The 13,192-nt window shown below is 40.5% G+C and overlaps 1 protein-coding gene across 1 annotated transcript; it reads left to right on the top strand.

The window, feature by feature from the left end:
- Positions 1-313: 313 nt before the first annotated feature.
- On the top strand, positions 314-6,794 carry LOC128732929 (phosphopantothenate--cysteine ligase). The gene is made up of 3 exons (XM_053826396.1): positions 314-686; positions 856-1,084; positions 1,139-6,794. Exons 1-3 carry the CDS (start codon positions 555-557, stop codon positions 1,759-1,761), a joined length of 984 nt encoding a protein of 327 aa, XP_053682371.1. The 5' UTR covers positions 314-554; the 3' UTR covers positions 1,762-6,794.
- The last annotated feature ends 6,398 nt before the right edge of the window (positions 6,795-13,192 follow it).

The raw sequence follows: 13,192 nt of genomic DNA, 5'->3' as shown, positions 1-13,192 counted from the left end.
TAATGGAGGGTATTTGCAGAAACGCTTAAAAAGCTTCAATTACTTGAGAATTTGTCGACCAACATTTGAAAGGGGCGGATAAGCCAACTGTCAAACAGAACGAGTGAGAGTTCATTTTCCTATGCTGCTCCAGCAAAAAATAACTCTCACTCGTTCTGTTTGACAGTTGGCTTATCCGCCCCTTTCAAATGTTGGTCTACATTTAAAGTTTTCTATAAGTTGATAATATGCCAACACTGCTGACAGCTGTTCGACTGACTCTGCTGTCACCGCTGTCACAAGCTGTCATCGGACGAGTTTGTGTACTTTGCGCATCGGATGACGGTCGCTACAAAAAGTTTTCGTTTATGTGAAAAAAGTTATTTGCATACAATCTAATTTACTTTCCTTGCATTTCGCTAAAAGCAAACTTCAATTGTGACTGTGAAGCAAATTGTGTTTTCTATTTACAAATTCCGGTCCTAATCATTGCAAAACCAGTTGCCGTCGAGCGAAAGCGTTTATTTTTTCCTACGGTCCGTTGAACAAACATCAGGAATTGAGGACGAAGGACGATGAGTTCATCACACTGGGAGGACTTTTACGCGACCCATCTGCCACCAAACTGCTTTGAAGACAATCGGTCCCTGCTGAAAGAATTCTGCGATCGGCACTACAAGCTTAAGAGCAACATCGTTCTTATTACGGTAAGTGGCATTGAATGCTTTTTCCTTAGCAAATCTAGGCCATTGGGTGGTCAAGGTGGGTGGAGGCGGTTGATAACAGGGTGTCAAGGTGAACTTAAGTAGGTCACCGCATTGACAGCGTATTTTGGTATTGTAATTATTAAATGTAATAAATTTTTAACTATCGCAGTCTGGCGGAACCACTGTGCCTCTTGAGCACAATACCGTCCGTTTCGTGGACAATTTTAGCGCAGGAAATCGTGGTTCCGCTTCGGCTGAGTATTTTCTAGAGCACGGATATGCTGTGATTTTCATGTATCGCACAAAGTCGCTGGAACCGTTTTCGAGACATTTCACTGGTCAACAGTTATTGGACATGTTGGAACTACATGAAGAAGGAATGAGCACTTCCATAACCGGTAAGTAACTAAGATTTTCTTTCATATGTTCCTCAAATCAAAATTTGATTTTAGTTAAACCTGATTCAGTGGATGTTCTGGCTCCGATACTGGATAAATATAAGAATGCCCAAGAAACGAATAGGATGTTGTATATCACCTTTACTAGTGTGGTTGACTATATGTGGTTGCTTCGAGCTGCTTGCGAATGTTTAGCTGCATTTGAAAGAGATGCAGTCCTGTACCTGGCAGCGGCTGTTTCCGATTTTTACGTTCCTCAAGATGAAATGCCAACTCACAAGATGCAATCCGGGCAAGGAGCGCCAACAATTTCGTTGCAGTTAGTGCCAAAGATGCTGGCTCCGCTGGTGAGCCTGTGGGTGCCACTGGCCTACGTAGTTTCTTTCAAGCTTGAAACAGACGAAAGCCTCCTGATTGCCAAATCACGTGAAAGTCTGAACAAATACAAACACAAGCTGGTGATTGCCAACATTCTGCAAACGCGCAAGAACCGGGTAGTGTTTGTGACTCCTACCAAAGCGTATGACGTTCTATTGTCAAAAGAACAAGCTCACAAAGGACAGGAAATCGAAGAACAAATTGTTGCCGATGTTGTCGATAGACATCAAGAGTTTGTGCGAGAAGGCGAATTGCAGGAATTTCAGCAGCAGCAACAACAACAGCAGCAGCAGCAATGACCTTTGCGTTCACCGCGGGCATTCTCGGGAGGACCGGTACACCCGCAGCATCACTTCCAACAGCAGCAGCAGCAACAACAACAATCCCAAGTGGATTGTCGAGTGACATTACCGCATTTCTGCAAGGTGTTGAATCCAGGGAGGAAGTTCTAAATTTCCTATTCCTGCTCGTGTATGTGAAACAAAATTCTTTGTTAGGGGCTTTGGTTTTTGATAGTACATCGTGTTATAGGGAAACTGTTGATTGTTGTATGTACTTGTCAGTGGTAATTAACTGTATTGTTGATCAATATTGTCGGAGACAAACATGAAGAAAAACATTGATAGAGAAATTCATATTTTCATGAGTATAAAGTGGACCTTAACTATTAGTATCATACATTGTGAGAAAATATACATGGGTCAAAGGCAAGCTTCGAGTTACTACTTGATCTTATCTATGCGTATAGGCGACCTCATCATAGTCTCCATTGATAGGGCTCAGAATAGATAAGGGGTAGAATAACGTTTAACAGCTGAATGCTTGCAAATTGTCAGACCTGGATATGATAATCGATCTTGAACTTGACCTCGACTAAATCTTGTGGCAAATTAGGCACAACGGAGTTGCATAGGATTTGATTGCTCTTCGCAGAAGTAGGATGAAGTTGTTTCTATTCTTTTCAGTTAATGCTTGATAGTTGCAGTGAATTGCAGAACGCTAAATATTCAGCACGAACGTTATTCGAATACGCTTGGCTGGTAGAATATGCATTAAATGACATATGCTGCCGTGAATCGCGTAAAAGTCCCGTTTATATAGGAAACTCCATAGAAAATGGGACTGTTATGAGATTCACGGCAGTATGGCTATCAGCTCCAGTATCGCAATTACTGGGCAAAGTGATTTTTTTATATTCCCTGAACGGGATTCGACTACAAATGAAAATACAAATAAACTCTCGATATTGGTTACATCGGTCAAAGAAACATTTCAAAATTGTTTCTGCTATGCCTCGAAAGTGCAAACTTGAAATGGCTTTGCAAAAAAATCATCGGCAATTCACTATACAGAAGTTCTTAAATCATAACAAAAAACTTGCTCTCATTTCGAAAAATTGGAACTCAACACTATTGCGAAAATAGTACAATAATTCTTCTGACTGTAAAAGTCACAACCGAAGGTTTAATTAAAAGTTACGCGATCATAAAGAAAACTCTTCAATGTTTTAAAACATGTAGTGTAACTGTTTGTGGGTATTTTTAACATTTTTAAAGCAGTTTTTTAGTGATTCGAGGCCCTACCTTGTAAAATTAATCTTTGAGGTCAAGTTTCTATTGGGGAAATGTATGGAATCACTTCACAACTTGTATAACTTTGTGTTTGCTCGCCTCTCAACAATATATGAAATGTTTCAGAGAGCAATCGAGTGCAGTAGGTTATAATTTTACAAAACCCTTAAACTAAACTAATCGCTTTATATTTGGTGCGTGATTCTAATTAAACATTCCGTCTGGAGAGCTTTAGTAACATGAATTCTCTAGAAATTGTGTTTTTGTGTTGTAGGCATCAGTTTTTATCAAGATATAGGATGCGGTAGGTATTAAAAAGCAGATATCAATCAGACAACATATTACTTGAATGTTTCATGGAACGTGTTATATGAAGCATGTGACAAACTGAAAATTATTTAAGAGATTGAAAGTGGCTTTTTATGTATGATTATTATTTTTCGCCATCAAGTCAGTCAATAGAGTAGAGTAGAGTTAGTCACTGAAATTACTTCATAAAAATATAACTTCCTTCGACCCATACACGATTGGACACAGGCTTTAAGTTTACCTACCTATCTGCCTAAATTTATATATAGTCCTTCGTTTATCCAACCCGGATTAAAAGTGAATGTATACACATTGTGTTTATTTGTTAATATTTGACAGCACCAAGTGCAAATTGGTTTATGCCTTGTTTATGCAATGAAACAGACAAAACTTAAGAATATAACCTAGTTCAAAAGCATACTTCCTCAGAAGTCGCCCTATAATTTTTAATAAAAATACGCTCCAGTTAAGACAATGATATTACGTGATTTGATAGACGAAAATTATTGTCTAATTCTTGACTACACTAGCGTAGTAAAACCTTTTTCGAGAAAAAAATTACCAGCTATTTAGTTGAGAATACTGCTTTATTATAAAGCACAAAATGGAATTACCAATAACTCCTACATTTAGCACCATTCGGTTACATATCAACAGAATGACCAAGTTTTGCGATGAAGCGCCTTCATTGTTTAGCAGTGAGAAATACTGAAAAAATATGTAGCGAAATCTACCGATAGAATACGATAAAATTAGAATTGTAGATCCTACGGACGACCAGCTCTAAGCCAAAAATGTTAGATGAATCAATCAAATCCCATAAAAATAGCAACAATAATCAAATCCGCCACGGCAAAAGTGTTAGAACGAAATCGCCCAGTCCTAAGCCCAGGAGTATAAAACGGGATATATTTGTGAAAATCATTTTAGAACGAAAAACCAATCGCAACTGTTACGCATGACGGTCCTTTACACCAAAAATATAAACAAAGAACAAACAACTAAACCAGAAACTAGCATACTATAATATACAATGCAGTGTATGTAACTATGTAGTTAATATACTACTTCCAAAAGACCTTAGACCGTGATTTTTTGACTGAACATTTGACTATAAGCACCTATGAAAAACCGTTTTAGGCTTTAGGTATCATTTAATCAGTTCATGATTATCTTGCATCTTAATACTGATTAGCAGCACTTTAGACTGTGCAAATAACTGCAAAAACTAGTGAGGATATTTTGCACGTTTTTATCTCACTGTCGATCGTAGTAGATTATAGAAAAACCTCATCATAAATTCTCGCAATGCTTTCTTCAACCAGGATACCACGTGCTCTTTGTACCAGCGTTTACCCTCGCTCAAGAAAAAATAACTTCGGCCAGCCACAGACAGTGACTTTTAACGACGATGAATTCCAACATAGTTGAAAATGTTATATATTTGGAATCTATAGACACCGCCGATAAATAACAACAGTAAGGAGTTTCAACGGTGCATTCCAACTGAATTCTTTTGCATTCGGCAAGATTTTTCAATCAAGAAGTGTACGCCGCCACGTGAAACCGACGAAGCACGTATACGATATACGCTAGTTATATCGTTTTAGTCCTTTACGGATTTGAGTACTTACCGTATCCAAACGATGTTACGGACTGCTTTTGGCGGAATGCAAACCGAAAGCGGAGGGAGGCAAGCACATGCACCACGAACTGCGGATATTTCTTGGAGAGATATCCATCGTACATCTGGCGAATATCGGGAGCGTACAGTGGATTGGTCCCGTTACGAGAATGCCGAACGATAATAAGATGAAAAAGAACTAATAATTTCATTCATTCTCTTCTCAATTTTATATTATCCATGATGTCCAATTTAGGTCCAATGTTGTGGCGAGTGGGCAATGAAGTAGGTGAGAGTGTGCTGGGTCAATCTGGTGTTGGTTGTCTGGGTTGACCATGATGGATTTTCTAAACAAGTGCCTCGTCTTTCGCGTTACGCATCTTTTAAACTTGTTTGTGCATTCTGATGAAATTATCAATGCTAAATTAAAAATCTATCCGGAACCCTACCTTCACAACGACAGCTAGAGGCACCACAGTGATTAAAAAGAAGCGGCCAAATACTAACTGGACCAGACACATTCATCTGAAATGATTTTAAAAATTTTATCTATATTACGAAAGCATAGCTTTAGCATAAAATTTGTTTCTGCGATAATTTCCTCTCGTGAATCTATGAACTGAGTAAAAAATCTTGTGATCAGATATTAGTCGCAAAAGCCTTTTTTTTTTAATTAATTCTAAAATTGTAGATCCCTCCCTTAATTGTATTGATAGCGATATTATTTATAAGTTTTTCATTCGTATCATTTGTCAAACTATTCAGTTTATTTTCACTGTAGTACCTTGAGTGCCTTACACGTTCCTGGCCCTTCGTTCGGGTTGCTTTCCACAACAGCTGTGGTTGTCAACCTCCTCTATTTATTTACATTTTCGTTATCGGAAAATCAGATTTCTCGAAATTAATAACTATTCCACATCCGTTAATGTCACTAATTTTTGAAAAAGGGCTCAATCAGATTACTTTTTAGTTTTAAGTAAATTATCTCTGAAGAGTTTATATCAAATTTTCCCGAAAATTTTGAAAGTGTTGGAGTTACGACTTATCTGTTTCCTAGAAAAGTTTAAGACTTGAAAACTCAAAAAAAGTTCTTCCAAAATTCTCGTTGTCGACATCTCTGTCACGACCAGCTAAATACATGCACTGAAATGACTTCTTATAACGAGGGTCAGTCTATTTCCAGCTAGTTACAACGCAAAACTATCGCAAATTATTTATACCCGCATTTACGAAATATTTGCGACATGAACTGATTAAAACCTGCCTATTAGGAATTAACTACAAAATTGTTTTAGTAACTCCGGTATTCATAGTTTCTAGCAGTGCACATTGTAATTAGTCTGTATGTTGTATATGGGTTAGTTTTTCCCAAAGAAAAACAACCATTGAGCGTGTTAAAAGTCGAAAAAAAAACTGGCATAAATAGTTAATTTTTTGCAAGTATTATAACTATCAGCTAGAGAATAGAGTCCCTTTCATTGACTTTAGCGACTGTTAACATTGACCAAACAAAGAATAAAATTTTAAAACAAGCTACACCAATCATGAAGAAAAACAACATAGCATATACAACATGAAATCCAAAGCTGTGATTGGTATAATGCAGTTCTAATGACTAAACAACAAATCAATATTAATCAGTTGTACATGATATAAATTTGTCAACCAAAAGACCCTTACTGTACGCTTTAGATATCGTATATATGGTGAAAGTAACTACATTTAGCAGTGTATTTAGGTCTAAACAGTGTAAACACAACATCATAACAAAGATATCTCTCCCCTGAGAGACAGAATAAATTAAACCGAAGCAAAATAACTAAATGTGTGACTCTAAACAAAAATAAATTAATTGAATATCATTAAAAGTTTTTTTAATCTAATAGCACAAGAAAACTTATTGAGTATGATACGACTTTGTGTAGAGTATTATGACTGATTATCAAATATTTATGAGAACACCTGAGCCTCCAAAAACAGAGCATGGTATTATGTAGGTAAAGGTAATTGTTTTGCCGTATCCTGTCATGTAGACTGAGACCATTATCCGAGTAGATCTGGTGTTTACCCTGCACACAAACACACAAGTTCCGGGGGTACATCTTGCAGACTCATCATCTGTTTGTGGACTATAAGGCGGCGTACGATTCAGTCAAACGAAATGAGTTGTGGCGGATAATGTTAGAACATGGTTTTCCGAAGAAACTAATTATGGTGATTCGTGCGACGCTGGATGGGTCAAAGTAATGCGTCAGCCGCTTTCGTGACGTTGGAAGGGCTGAAGCAAGGGGATGCACTCTCGAACCTGCTATTTAACACTGCCTTGGAAGGTGCAATACAACGAGCAAACGTGGAAAGGAACGGGACTATCATCACGAAATCTCACACGCTTCTTGGTTTTGCGGATAATGTCGATATATCGGAATCAACCGTAGAGCAGTAAACGGGAAGCAGCGAGATTGAGACTTACCATTAGCACCTTGAAAACGAAGTGCATGGTTGCTGGCAGTGAACGTGGGAGTCCCAATGGTGTTGGTGCCGAGGGATGGGCAGGATGGGAAACGATATGAAGTAGTTGTGGAATTTATATACCTTGGTACGCACGCGACATGTGACAACGATGTAAGTCGTGTCAGAGACGGACTGGGAGCCAAAGGACCCACCGGGCCTTTGAGATTAGCGGCCCCAGTCTGCAGTATTCTCATGACAGTAAATTAACACAAAAACGGCATCTACTCAAGAAACATCAGCATTACAAAGACAGTACATCGAATAGTTATGGGCTCTATTTTGCAAGTTATGTCGTGCAACTTGAATCGACTCAGTTATTGTCGAGCGTCAAGTATGGGAAGAACAGGAAGCATAACGGCTCAATGCACGATCGAAACAAAACAATATCACTCGTCATTAGGACCGAGTCACCATCTTTTAACGTGTGCGTCATATTAGCAGTTCTCGGTACTTTAGTTTGGACGCATTTTTCTTCAACTCAACCCAAGTAATAATTTGGGTTTTAATACACTCTTATGATGGCATTTAAGACCAAAATTGGTCTTGAAAACCACCGCAAGAGTACAATAAAACTCACATTCAATAAAACTCACATTGTTGCTTGGGCAATCTTCGCTACTTTGAGATGTTGTTCTATCGACAATATTAATTTCGTCGGCAAAGCAAATGAACTAACTAGATTTGCTGAAGATTGTGCCTGTGTGTTGCTCCGTTCATAACGTCATAAGGGACCATCACGTTGGCAAAGTCGAGGTTAGAATGGCCATGGTTTTACGGTCGATGGTGTCATACGCAGCTTAGAAATTTTGTGTTCATGGACTTTTTAGAGGATCTGCTGCAGCGTGAATATTTGATTCTTTACTGACCGTCCTTCAGCGAACCCCGAAGAGCACTTTCCACATTGTTATGAGTGCCACTGTGCATCATTGTCGCCAATGCAGCGTTTTCCTCATCTATCACCCATTTATATTTCTGCAGATTTTAAGTTATAGTGTTAATTACATACACAATTGCAAGTATCAAATAAGTTGATTTTATAAATGATAGGATATTTAACCGTTTAATATATATGAGTAGCCTACTGCGCCTACACGTCAGAACAGAGAAAAGAATCGAGAGACCAGGATTCCTGCTTTTAGAATCCAGAGGATTCTTATTTCATAGTGCAGGCGATTCCCGTACCGAGTTATAGCTATCCCTGGGATTCAACGCCAGTACGAAGAGCACGTGCTCGCTGGTCCAGAGAACAGGTTCGCCAGCAACGACACACGGGGTTTATAAAAAACATCCAGGTGCAAGAATTTTACCATGCCTGTGATGTGCAACGATAGTGTGGCAACCTACTTACTGACAAAATGACGGTAGTGTGGGAGATAAGAATAATAATAATAATTAATGATGAATAAACATCACGAACAAAAAATAATAATAAAGCGATTCACTTCGGTCTGCTCTGACAACACTGTCAATGCAACGTATTATAGTGCAATATGGCAACGGAGCGTCAGCTGCCGAGCGATGCTATATAAACGGACGTCATCCATATGAATCCTCATTCTTGTGACGAACTTTGGAGAGGCAACAACAGGAGGATCATCCCACCTTGGACCATGGAGCAGCAGTGGCAGAAAGGAGAATCGGTGGCTAAACCGATAGCTGGGCAGATGGACGCCTTTTGGACTGAACGGTACTGCCGCTGCAACAGGAGCGGGGATCCACTAGCAGCAGAAAGGACAACCGGTAGCAACACCGAAGGGTTCGGAAGCGCCGCAATAAAAGGTGGCTGATACCCACCAGCGGCGCGGACCATTCCGGTTACTGGTTAGCAGCAGTAAGAGCACGGACGGATAAACGCAAGCCAGTCGCTTTGGTTCACGGCAGTTAGCAGCCAGGTGGAAGAGTATTTTTCAGACGCTATTGGATAGAGAAGTAAACACCAAGACCAGCAGGTACAGGATAAGAATTGTGAGCGACGGCCAAGTTGTGGAGCCACCAACACAGGAGGAGGTTATGAAGGCAATCAGTGAGCTGAAAAACGGTAAAAGAGGGAGAGTAAAAACTATCGAAGAATTACATTGCTTAATTCTGCCTATAAGGTGCTCTCCCTATCCTGTGTTGTAGACTGAGGCCGTTAGCGGAGTTCTTCGTCGGCGAGTACAAAGCTGGTTTTCAAAAGGGTTGCTCCACGATGGATCAGATATTTACCCTGCGTCTAGTAACTCACGAGTACAACTAGCAGACTCATCATCTTTTTGCGGATTTTAAAGCGGCATACGATTCAGTCAAACGAAATGAGCTGTGGCAGTTAACGCTAGGACATGGTTTTCATACAGAACTATAGTCACGTTGATTCGTGTGACGCTGGATGTGTAAAAACTATGAGTCAGAATAGCGGATGAGACCTCACATGCTTCTTGATTTTGCGGATGACGTCGATATCACCGAAATCAGCAGTAGAGCATGGAGGCCATTTAATTGGAAAATTGGGACTTACCATTAACACTGGCAACCCAGTAAACCATTTGGTTTGTATATCTCGATTACAACTGAGAAATACGACATCATAACTGAACAAAAAAGTTATATTTCACGCCACATAAGAACATATATCAGGGTGTCGATTTCCTGGAAAATCAGGGAATATCAGGGAATACATTTTTGGATCAGGGAAATCAGGGAATATCAGGGAATTTCGAAATTCAATCAGGGAAATTTTGTTTACCCGGCAATATTGTTGATCAACTTTGGAATCAAATCAATTTTCGTGTAAAATATACGCAGATTGATCGGTTGAATTAAAACTTGTTACATGTCTAGTGGCGATTCGATTATCTTTCAGGTTGCCGTAAATTTTTTATTTGTTTTGCGCCGTACAATTGTCAGACTTCACTCGCTGTAGTGCTCGAAATCGGCAATGGCAGGCCTCACGCACTTCACGGTGCAGGCATCAAGAGCACAAACCGGAATACAGACTGTTATTTACACGCGATCTACATCGTTTTCACCAATTGCAGAATTTTACACTCAAAAGCCCCAAGCATTGATCATCTTCCTTCAGTGTCCATGATTCATGTCCGTTAAGGGTTACCGGGAGCATTAACGTTCTGTAGAATTTGCGTTGGCAACCTTCGGGATTGGTTCAGCTGGTTACGTAATACGCAGAAAGCTTACATCTTTCTCTGTTCTGACGTGATCCGCAGTGTGCATGCGACTCTTGGCCTGGTTCTTCTCATCTGTCATTTTCTGGCATTCGACATTAAACAAGCTGTTACACTCACCCTTATTCTGCGAGGCGAGTGACGTAACTAATTTGGAGTCATCGCGAATGAGGTGACAATTGTCACCTAGGTGACAAAGCGAGTGACACGGTGTCACTTAGGTGGCACAGGGATGTTACCTAGGTGACACGGTTGTCACCTAGGTGACAGCACTCAATTCAACTCGCCGTGACAATTGTCGTATTGAGTCACGTGACTCGCAGAATAAGGGTGATTGTCTTCCCCACGTCGTGCCTATCACTTCCCTCGTAGTTGTTGGCGCCATGGCGGATCCTCCACAGCCTACTTACGTCTTATTCCCTTTCGTCATGCTGTTCTGCGTTTCGTTGATCAAGCTTGCTGGTGTACTCCACTGCAACGTCATATGCCGTAAACCGCTAGATGTTGAAATGCAACATCCTCTCAGTGCGAGCCTTCGCCGATTTCGATAACCTTGCGTGGATCTTACGACGAGATAGTGGTCAAAGTCGCTAAGAAAAGACTGTATATTGTGACTTCCAAAAAGTATTAACCGTTAAACAGGATCGATCTGGGAGCTAGAGTCTTGAATTTTCAAGTCGTGCACACCCCATAAATCCTTTCGAACCTATCATAGAATTCGTCCCTAGCAATGCTAAGCAAAGTCTTGAGCATTAACCGTCACTAGACATTATCCTTCTTTATCGACAGACTTCGCAGCTGGCTGTTAGAGTACAGGAAAATTACGGGGTTAGTGCAACCATCCTACTGATTCTATCTAACAAAAACCGGCTAGCCGAGATTCAAACACAACTGGCTTGTTAGATCAGCATTGTACCTCGAAGCTAACTGGGCGGTTCAATTCGTCCCTAGTATCGTCGAATTTATGATTTGTTGGTGACTATACGTTGATTAAGCTGTAGTTGAAGAATTTGCCTTAATTCTCAACACCCATATACGGTCATCGGACCGAACGGCCGGCCACCGGCAGTTACTAGTTTGAGCTGACTGAAAATTAGCAAGATTTGTTATGTTTACACGGCTGTAATTTTGTTGTATGTAACATCTAAGCTTTGTGCAAAAACAGGTCGATTAGATTATTTCTCAATCTTTGTTTCTTTGGATTCAAGTTGATACCTCAAACATAACTGTCCCTAGACTCGATAGAAGAGGGCGTTTTCGAAACGCTGGTAAGAAATAGGTTAAGCAGGGTGTCGATTTCCTGGTAAAACCTAGAAAATCAGGGAATATCAGGGAATTCATTTTTGGATCAGGGAAATCAGGGAATATCAGGGAATTTAGAAATTCAATCAGGGAAATTTTGTTTACCCGGCAATATTGTTGATCAACTTTGGAATCAAATCAATTTTCGTGTAAAATATACGCAGATTGATCGGTTGAATTAAAACTTGTTACATATCTAGTGGCGATTCGATCATCTTTCAGTTTGCCGTAAATTTTTATTTGTTTTGCGCCGTACAATTGTCAGACTTCACTCGTTGTAGCGCTCGAATTCGGCAATGGCAGGCCTCACGCACTTCGCGGTGCAGACATCAAGAGCACAAAGCAGGATACATACTTATTTACACGCGATCTGCAGCGTTTTCACCAATTGCAGAATTTTACACTCAGAAGCCCCAAGCATTGATCATCTTCCTTCAGTGTCCATGATTCATGTCCGTTAAGGGTTACCGGGAGCATCAACGTTATGTAGAATTTGCGTTTATGCGAGTTGGCAACCTTCGGGACTGGTTCAGATGGTTACGTAATACACAGAAAGCTTACATGTTTCTCTGTTCTGACGTTATCCGCAGTGAGCATGCGACTCTTGACCTGGTTCTTCTCATCTGTCATTTTCTGGCATTCGACAACAAACAAGCTGTTACACTCACCCTTATTCTGCGAGGCGAGTGACGTAACTAATTTGGAGTCATCGCGAATGAGGTGACAATTGTCACCTAGGTGACTCGCTTTGTCACCTAGGTGACTCGCTTTATCACCTAGGTGACTCGCTTTGTCACCTAGGTGACACGGTTTGCCACTTAGGTGACACGGGGTTGTTACCTAGGTGACACGGTTGTCACCTAGGTGACAGCACTCAATTCGACTCGCCGTGGCGAGTCACGGCGAGTGACAATTGTCGTATTGAGTCACGTGACTCGCAGAATAAGGGTGATTGTCTTCCCCACGTCGTGCCTATCACTCGTAGTTGTCGGCGCCATGGCGGATCCTCCACGGCCTACTTAAGTCTTATTCCCTTTCTTCCTGCTGTTCTGCGATTCGTTGATCAAGCTTTCTGGTATACTCCACTGCAACGTCATATGCCGTAAACCGCTAGATGTTGAAATGCAACAACCTCTCAGTGCGAGCCTTCGCCGATTTCGATAACCTTGCGCGGGTCTTACGACGAGATAGCGGTCAAAGTCGCTAAGAAAAGACTGTATATTGATGACTTCCAAAAAGTATTGACCGTTAAACA

Source organism: Sabethes cyaneus, chromosome 1 (assembly GCF_943734655.1).
Source record: "Sabethes cyaneus chromosome 1, idSabCyanKW18_F2, whole genome shotgun sequence".
In the NCBI taxonomy this organism is placed as follows: Eukaryota; Metazoa; Arthropoda; class Insecta; order Diptera; family Culicidae; genus Sabethes; species Sabethes cyaneus.
This window is presented reverse-complemented; position numbering and strand designations above follow the sequence as displayed.